General features: G+C 59.3%; 1 protein-coding gene across 1 annotated transcript in view; it reads right to left on the bottom strand.

Annotated features, from left to right (window-relative positions):
* Positions 1-8,290, bottom strand: part of ARHGEF17 (Rho guanine nucleotide exchange factor 17) — a 46,717-nt gene that overhangs the window by 11,300 nt on the left and 27,127 nt on the right. The window contains exons 5-10 of the mRNA XM_035890180.1: positions 5,361-5,438; positions 2,751-2,933; positions 2,236-2,352; positions 1,836-1,928; positions 890-1,066; positions 572-622 (exon numbers count right to left, since the gene is read on the bottom strand). Coding sequence (XP_035746073.1) covers positions 572-622; positions 890-1,066; positions 1,836-1,928; positions 2,236-2,352; positions 2,751-2,933; positions 5,361-5,438 — 699 coding nt within the window. The remainder of the gene's footprint in view (positions 1-571; positions 623-889; positions 1,067-1,835; positions 1,929-2,235; positions 2,353-2,750; positions 2,934-5,360; positions 5,439-8,290) is intronic.

Here is an 8,290-nt window from a genome sequence, read left to right as displayed (position 1 = left end):
TCCTTCCTTCTTTCCATCCATCCATCCATCCATCCATCCATCCATCCATCCATCCCTCCCTCCCTCCCTCCACCCATCCCTCCACCCATCCCTCCATCCTTCCATCCATCCATTCATCCATCCATCCTTCCTTCTTTCCTTCCTTCCATCCATCTGTCCATCCTTACAGAGTCATAGAATCATGGAATATTCTTGAGTTGGAAGGGACCCACAAGGATCATTGAGTCCAACTCCCCCCTCCTTGCAGGACTGCCCGACACTAAACCATATGACTAAGAGCATTGTCCAGATGCTCCTTCAACTTTGATGGGCTTGGTGCTGTGACCACTTCCCTGGGTAGCCTGTTCCCATGACTGACCACCCTCTCAGTGAAGAACCTTTTCCTAATGTCCAATCTGAACATCCTCTGATGCAGCATCCATCCATCCATCCACCCATCCATCCATCCATCCACCTGTAGCCTCCCATGGGCACACAGGCATCCCATGACCCGCAATCATAGCCTCCCACTGCCCCATCCCGTGCGCAGTCCCATGGCCCTGATGGTGATGAGGGACCACCCCACTCTTACCACTTCCACGACCATCTCCTGGCGCAGGAACCTGCGGAGTGGGGCCTGGAGCTGTGGGGACAAGGAGGCTCATGAGCAGGGAGCCCCAGGAGGGGACCCTCGTGGGCTTTGTCCCTGCCCCTGCAGCCCCCCAGCTCAGAACTGGTACCCCAGCCCCTACCAAAAACCCAGGAGCCCATCAAGACCAAGTGATGATGGGGAAAGTAGGACCTGGAGGAGAAAACAAGTGGCCCAACCTGAGGTGATGCAGAAAGAGCAGAAATGGTTGCATTTAGGCGAGAAGGAAAGACTGACCCCGTGTAAGACCCCCGTACATACATCCTCCATCCCTTCGATGTGGGACTCGATCTCCTGCACGATCCGGGCGTTCCTCTCCACCTCCTCTGCGCTCTTCATGCCCTTGTTGATCCTCTCGGCCACTTGCTTGATGTTGCGCTGGGCATCGATGAGGAAAGGGTGGTCGGGGTGGTCCTCTGGCGTGTGCTTTAGCAGGTCCTACCACAGGGACACAGCCGGAACGTTACCACGGGCAAAGCCTGGGCATTGGCAATGTCATGACACCCGCAAGCAAAGGCCCTTGCTGTGCTGCTCTGGCTGCTGGGCATGGAAACCAAGCCCCTGGCAGGAAAGATTTTGCAAAGAAATGAAGCCTTAAGCTTTGGCCACCACCAGCGTGGTCTTTGCCACCTCTAAAGAGGCCACAGGCTCCTGAGAGCACATCATCACCTTGCACGGACGCCTGCAATTCATCACTGGAACTGATGATGGCCAGGTTGGATGGGGCTTTGAGCAACCTGATATAGTGGAAGATGTCCCTGCCCATGGCAGGGGATTGGACTGGATGAGCTTTGGAGGTCCCTTCCAACTCAAACCATTCCATGGTTCTATGAAAGCGCACTACCACCAGCCTTAGCGCCAAGGAGAGTGAACCTGGCACGGGGAAACTGAGGCACAGAGGACGTGGCAGTGCGACTGGTGCCAAAATGGAGTGTCCAACCTCCCAGCAGAAAGGTAGAGGGGGACAGGGACCACACACCCATAGGAACACGCTGCAGGGGACAGCGGGGTGACAGTCCTCAGGGTGACCATCCCCAGGGGGCAGAGCCATGCAAATGCCTGGGGACACCAACTTTGTGTCAAAGGATGGGAAAAGGGGCCAGGAGAGACATGAGACCCTTAAAAGCTCCCATTAGGTGGAGGTGAGGAGGAGCCGTGGTCTCACCCGCTCCCAGCATGGCACAGACGCCCTCCCGCCAGCACCCACCTTCACCAGCAGCTCGTATCGTGGGATCCTCTGCACTGGCTTGATCATCAGGTCGGACAGAGCCTGCTTCTCCTTGTTCTCCCGCATGCTTTGCTGCAAAACACCGGCGGGGGACAAGGACGGGCTCATTAGGTGGGACACAGCAGGGACCTGGCATGCCACCAGCCCAAGACCTGGAGCAGCACCCGTTTGGGGTCAGAGTGACTCCTTTTTACGCCATCTGGAGTGACTCCGGTTCATCCCAACCTCCCCTCTTTGCAATGAAACCAAGAAGAAGGTGGGGGGGAAAATCCCAGCTTGACCATAGATTACCAGTTTACTCCCATTAAACCCCACCAGCAGCCTCGCAGGTGGCTCTGGACCTTGGCCAGCATCTATGGGGAGAGGAACCAGGTCCCACCTCCAGGAACTTCATGAATGCCGGCCGGGCTTCCTTGGCGATCCTGACGGCATCCTTGGCGTTGAGGAAGTTATCGATGTAGGCAGAGTAGATGTTCACCAGCACATCCTTGGAGAACTGGGAGGGGAAAAGAGCGGGAGGGGGGAGGAGAAGAGGATAGGTCCAGCATGGACCTCCCGGGCAAGCTTGGAAGAAGCTGCCCCAAGGGTTAATCCTGGCTCTGGGCTGGCGCAGGGAGGGCTCACCCACTGCCCGCCCCCCTCGATTTTTCAGCCCTGACATTTCTGCTCCCGAGGCAGAAACGCGGAGCTGCAGACCCAGCCGGTCGCCGCAACACCCCACCGTTACGCTAAGCAGACGGCAGGCCTGGAGATCGTCTCCTGTTCTCCATCCCAGGCGTGTTTGGCCCGTCCTTTAATCACTCCCCTCCTGCTCCAACACTTCTCCCGCTGGGGCCGTGCCCAAGAGTGGGCACGCCTGGGGTCCCGGGGGAAATTCACCCCGCGAGAACCTACCGACTGCACGAGGAGGTCGCCCACTTTCTGCTTCTCGTGCCAGTTCTGCACGCAGTCGTGAATCTGCTCCAGGAACTGCTCGTGGTGCTCCAGCAGCTCGGGGATCTGGTCAAAGATCTCATCCACCAGTGATGGGTCACACAACAGCGAGTTCTCCGGCTGCTTCAGCGGCTTCATGTAACCCTGTGGGGAAGCAAAGGCATCGGGGTCCCCATAGATTTCTTCTCCCACCCCCTCAATATGAATTCTTCAACCCCTGTAAATACAGGGATGAGCGGCATCCTGCAGCAGGGGGTTCCCCCAGTGAACGTTGGGTTGTGGGGCTCATCAGAAGGACCAGACAGCGCTGGGTCCCAGCAGGTTTTGCACCCCAGCCCCCCTGGGTCCCATCCCACCCAGTGCATCCCCACAGCAGAGTGGGGAGCGGGGCAAGGCTGCACAAGGAACCCCCAAAGAACAGCATCCTCTGTCCCCCAGCCATGGCCTTGAGAGGCTCCAAACCTTTGCTGTCATGAGCCTTGGTCACCTCCATCTCCTACAGAGCTTGACCCCACTAGGGCATCATGGCAGCATGATCCTGGGATCCAAAAGCCAGGGGGTTCCCAGTGGGATTTAGGGTGTTTGGGACCAGGAGCAAGGTGGAGGCACCAGATCAAGCCTTGGACCACCTTGCCATCAGCATCTCTTGGGCAACGGCCAACGAGCGATGCTCAGGGTCAGTAGGAAAAGTGGGACAAGAGCAGGTCCTCTGCAAGGCTGGGTGGGCAGCTCTGCTACGAAACCCTTTCCTCCCGCCGTGGGGCAGAGCTGCGGAGGGGCGCAGTGCTCCTGGGAATGGGAGACCTGGATTTGCAAGGGATGCAGGATGAGGAAGGTCTTCTCAGGCCTTGCCACCTCCTCAGCCCAACCAGTATGGGGTGCTGGTGTCCTTCAGGATGCTGGGAGGACCATGGAGCTGAGCGGTGGGGACAGGACCCACCTCAAGCTGCTTTGGACATCTCCATCCAAGCTGGTGAGGGAGGAGTCACCCCTCAAGGATGAGGTTCCTCAGGCTGACGGTGGGTATCTCATGAAAACCCAAGTCAGAAGGGCTAAATCCTTCATGCGCCTCATGACGTGCTTCACCTGCCCTACTGTGGCCAACACTTCCAGCAGGAGCTGGGCTGGGCTCTGCCATGCATCCCACCCACTAGGAAACTGAGGGAACGTGGACCAGATGGGGAAGACGAGCATGGAGACAGCCCCTGCCTTGGCAGACGAGGAGCACAGGCAGGGCTTGCCCATGCACCATCTGGCTTGGCTGGAAGATGATGTTCCAGGGTGGTCCTTGTCCCTAGTAACCACTGTGCTACATGCAACTGGGCCACATCACAGATCCAAGCACCTTGTCCCAGCTAAGACAGGGAGCTGGGGCCATCTGGAGCCCTGTGCCCCCTCGCAGAAAGCCAGGTCCCCCTGGTTGCACCATGCCTGGACGTATCCCACAGGCAAGAGCTCAGGCATTAATGCCTTGTGGCTCCCACCTGTACCCAATCAGTCTCTCCAGTAGGGAACTGGTGAGCCCCAGCATGGCTGCCCTCTCTCCAACCAGCCTCCTGTCCCACCTCAGAGGAGGACACAGCCCATGGGACAGCCTCTGTCCACGCCAAGACCAGCAGGGACACCACCCGACCCCCAAACCCTGTACAGATTCCCCCAAAACAAGTCCCAGAGCCAGGGTCCTCTTGCCCCTCCAAGCCAACCTCTGCACTAGGAGCAGCCTTGAAGGGTCCTTCCCTCCTGCAGCAACATCTGGCAGAGCACATCTGGGTCCACCACGAGGGCATCTTCGCAGGGAAATTATGGGGAAAGCCAGGCGTTGGGATGCTGGGTGCCCCATGCTCTCATGGACATGCCCAGCAGATGTCCTACAAGTACCGTTTCCTACCCAGTAGAGCAGAGCTCTGATTTTTTTGCCCGTTTCCACCTGCAGCGATGTGGTTGGACAACCCACACCTACGCCAGCGTGACCTAGTCTCCAGGGCGTGGACCACCATTAACCTTCTGAAACACCTTCATTAACATCTGAAATGTGGGGTGGACCCTCCGGCCAGGCTGCTCCAAGGGGGTTGGAACCAGCTCAGTAAAAAAAACCGACTGAGAAAAACCCTTGGCCTGTGGCTGCAGGTGATGACGCTGAGCAGAAAATGGGGGGACATGGGAACAGGGGGTGTAAGGAGTCTCCCGTCATGGGACGGCCATCAGCAACAGCCCAGGAGATGGGGTGCAACATGAGGAAGAGCTTTTGGGGGGCAAGGATGGGAAGGGGCTTGGGGATACAATACCCACCAGGTGACAACCCACCAGGAACGTCATCGGCTTGGTTTGGGGGACAGAGGTGACCCCCACGCCCTCTTCTTGACACTATTGCCACACTGCTCCCACCTCCAATCCTGCTGTCCCCAACATCCCCACTGCCACCCGGCCCAAATCCATCCCGCGCCGCATCAGCGCTGGTAGAGCACCCACAGCTGGGGGTCCAACTTGGGGTCCCAGGGACAGTGACAAGCAAGGGACGGGCACGCCGTGCCGTGGTTTGGGGTGCCACGTCCCCAGCCGTTGCCGCGTTACCTGCATCAAGGTGCGCAAGGACTCCACGTAGGACTGTTCCGTGTCCAGCAGCGTCATGATGACGTGTTTCCTCATGTCCTGCCCGGGTGGAAAGAAAGACAAGATGAGTTTTGGGGTGACACGGTGGTGGGGAGCTACGTGGCGGGTGTCAGTGCCGGCACGGGGGCTCGGCGGGGAGGCTGAACGCCAGAGGAGCCCGGCTGGCGTCCAGCTCCCCTCCGCTCCCTCTCCACCCCGATGGAGGAATCCGGGAGGATTAGGAAGTACATGACACCGAGCGCACAGAGACGCCTGGTTTCCTCCGCGGCCGCGTCAGGAGCCCGCCCTGGATCTCACAGCCCTACATGGGTCGGTCCCGGCGCCCTCCGTCTCTCCGGCGGCTCCACTCGGAGCGGTCCCGTAGGAATTTGCCTCTCGCCCGGCACCCCGGGCACCCCAGCGCTGGGCTGTGGCCCCGCAGGAGGGGGATTAACGGGGTGGTGGGGGGCATGGGGAGGTGGTGGTGTGGGATGGTCTGCCAGTCCTGGGAAGCAGATGGGTTGGGGTCTTCTCAGTTGTGGGGCTCGGAGACCCCTCTCATGTGCAGCACCTGAGGGGATGCCCCTGCAGTTCAGCCTGGGGGGGAGATGATCCAGAGCCCAGGGTGTGAGACACCCCAAAAGTTTTGGGTGCAAGATGCTCCAAGGGCCCTGGATACAGTGATACTCCAAAAGTTTTGGGTGCAGAGATGCTCCAAGGGGGCTGGGTGGAGAGATACCCCAAAAGTTTTGCATGCGTAGACTCTCCAGAGACCATGGATGTGAGACACCCTGAAAGTTTTGGCTGTGGAGATGCCCCAAAGACCCCGGGTGTGAGACATCCCAAATGTTTTGGGCGCAGAGACCCTCTGCTGGCCCTAGGAAAGGAGATGCTCCAAGATTCTGGGTATGGAGACAGTCCAAAGGCCCTGGGTGCAGAGACACCCCAAGCTTTGGGTGCAGGGACACCCCAAAGGCCCTGGAGGCTTGGCCCAGCCCAAGGCCATGGGTGCAGAGATGCCCCAAAGACCCTGGTTGTAGAGATGCTCCAATGAACGTGGGCACAGAGACACTCAAAGTGTCCCATTAATGGAGACACCCCAAAAGCCATGGGTGCAGTAGGGGCACAGATACCCCAAAACCCCTGTGGACAAGGACTCTCCAGAGGTCCTGGGTGCAGGGATGTCCCACCTGGCCACCACAGCACGTTGGGACCAGGTTTCCCTGACCTGCGGCCGCTATGGGGGTTGCCAGAGCCACCAAACCCCCACATCCCCCAACTCCTTGTAGGATAAGCCTGTGTCCCCTGGCCACGCGGGGCTGTGTCCTCCCTACTGCTCCCGGCGAGGATATGAGTGCCACAAAGCTGCTCCGCGACCACAGAAGGAAGCCTTAACCCAACCATCCTCACCATGGATGGAGGCCACCATCTCCTCGGTGGTCCCCAAGGAGCAAGAGGGAGGGATCCTGGCCAGATCCTGCTCGGTGCTTGAGAACAGAGCCATGCCTCAGTTTCCCCCCTCACCCCCCAAGCTGAGATCAGCCTTTTCAGCCAAGCAAGGAGGAAACCATCTCGAGCCAAATTTTATGGTGACGGGTCAAAGCCCCCCCCCCAGATAATCTGCCCCCTCCCAAACCATGTTGATGCCAGGGTCCTCAGGTACTCTGGCTAAGCCCTCCCCTCCTCGTTACAGCCTCGTTACAGTTTATTAATACTCTCACCGCTGGATTAATTTGTTGTAATTATGGGCTGAAGAGCACCCGACGGAGGATGGGCTTTAGGGGTATAGAGACCCCATGTCGTCCCCTCCCGCCCTGCCTCAGTTTCCCCAACCCTCGCACTACCTGGAGTTCCCTGCCTCAGTAGGATGCTCCCGGCATTTTCCCGAGCTGTCCCAGCCACCGAAGCCGAGGGCTGGATCGGTGAGCTGAAGGGGCTGAGCACCACACGCTGTACCGGCACCTGGGGCTTTGCAGCACTGGGGAGGTGCAGGATGAGGCCCAGCTGTTGGCAAGGGGAGTTTTCCGTCCTTCCAGGAGGGGTGTTTTCCCAGGGCAGGGGGGGGGGGAACAGAAATTCCCGCTGGGATGAGGAGGAGCTGGGGGTACCGCACCATCCCGGCAGGGTGAAGCAGTATCCAGGCGTGGGCAGGATGCGCCCCACCGCATCCCTAACCCAGCAAAGCCTCTCCCCCGCAGGGCTGATGTGGCTTCAGCCTCCTCATGGACCCCCCCGCCACCCCCCGGCTGCATCCTGCCTCCTCCAAGGTGCTCAGCACCCTGGGGATCAGCCCCCGCCGCGATGGGAATCGGGGCATTTCCCCACCAGCCAACGCCTCTGTGGTGTAAATCAGCACTGGGGGGTGGGTGGGGGGTTGGCAGCGATGGCTCCAGCCCCCCCATCGCCCTCTCCAGGTGGGAGCATCCCCCCTTCCCCGCCATCCGAAGCACCCCGGGGGGCGGCGGCAGCTCCTCGGCCGCCCCGCCGAGCCCGGAGGCGGCGAAGGCCGCGTCGATGCCGTCCCCGATGTCTCGCATGTCCTCCAGCGCGATGGGGAACTGCGCCCGAGTCCTCACCATCTGCAGCATGCGGGTCCCGGGGGTCGGTCCGTCCCACGCAGCCCAAGGAATTAAAAAAAATTATATATATATGTATTTTATATCTCTCTCTCTCTCTCTCTTTACTCCCAGGTCTCCCCTTTAAAATAGCTGGAATGCTGCGCTGGGATGAGGCGAGGAGGGGAATAAAATAAAGAAGCTATTTATATCGATAGGGTTGTGTGTGTGTGTGTGTGTGTGTGTATATATATATAAAAAAAAAAAAAGCCCTCCCGCAGAGCGGCTGCAGGATGCGTGCGGCGGGCGTGCGCCTGCGTCCGTGGCGGCACGCGGGTCCCCGGCCCCGGGTGCTAC

The sequence above is a fragment of the Egretta garzetta genome, unplaced genomic scaffold, assembly GCF_000687185.1.
Source record: "Egretta garzetta isolate BGI_Z169 unplaced genomic scaffold, ASM68718v1 scaffold232, whole genome shotgun sequence".
In the NCBI taxonomy this organism is placed as follows: domain Eukaryota; kingdom Metazoa; phylum Chordata; class Aves; order Pelecaniformes; family Ardeidae; genus Egretta; species Egretta garzetta.
This window is presented reverse-complemented; position numbering and strand designations above follow the sequence as displayed.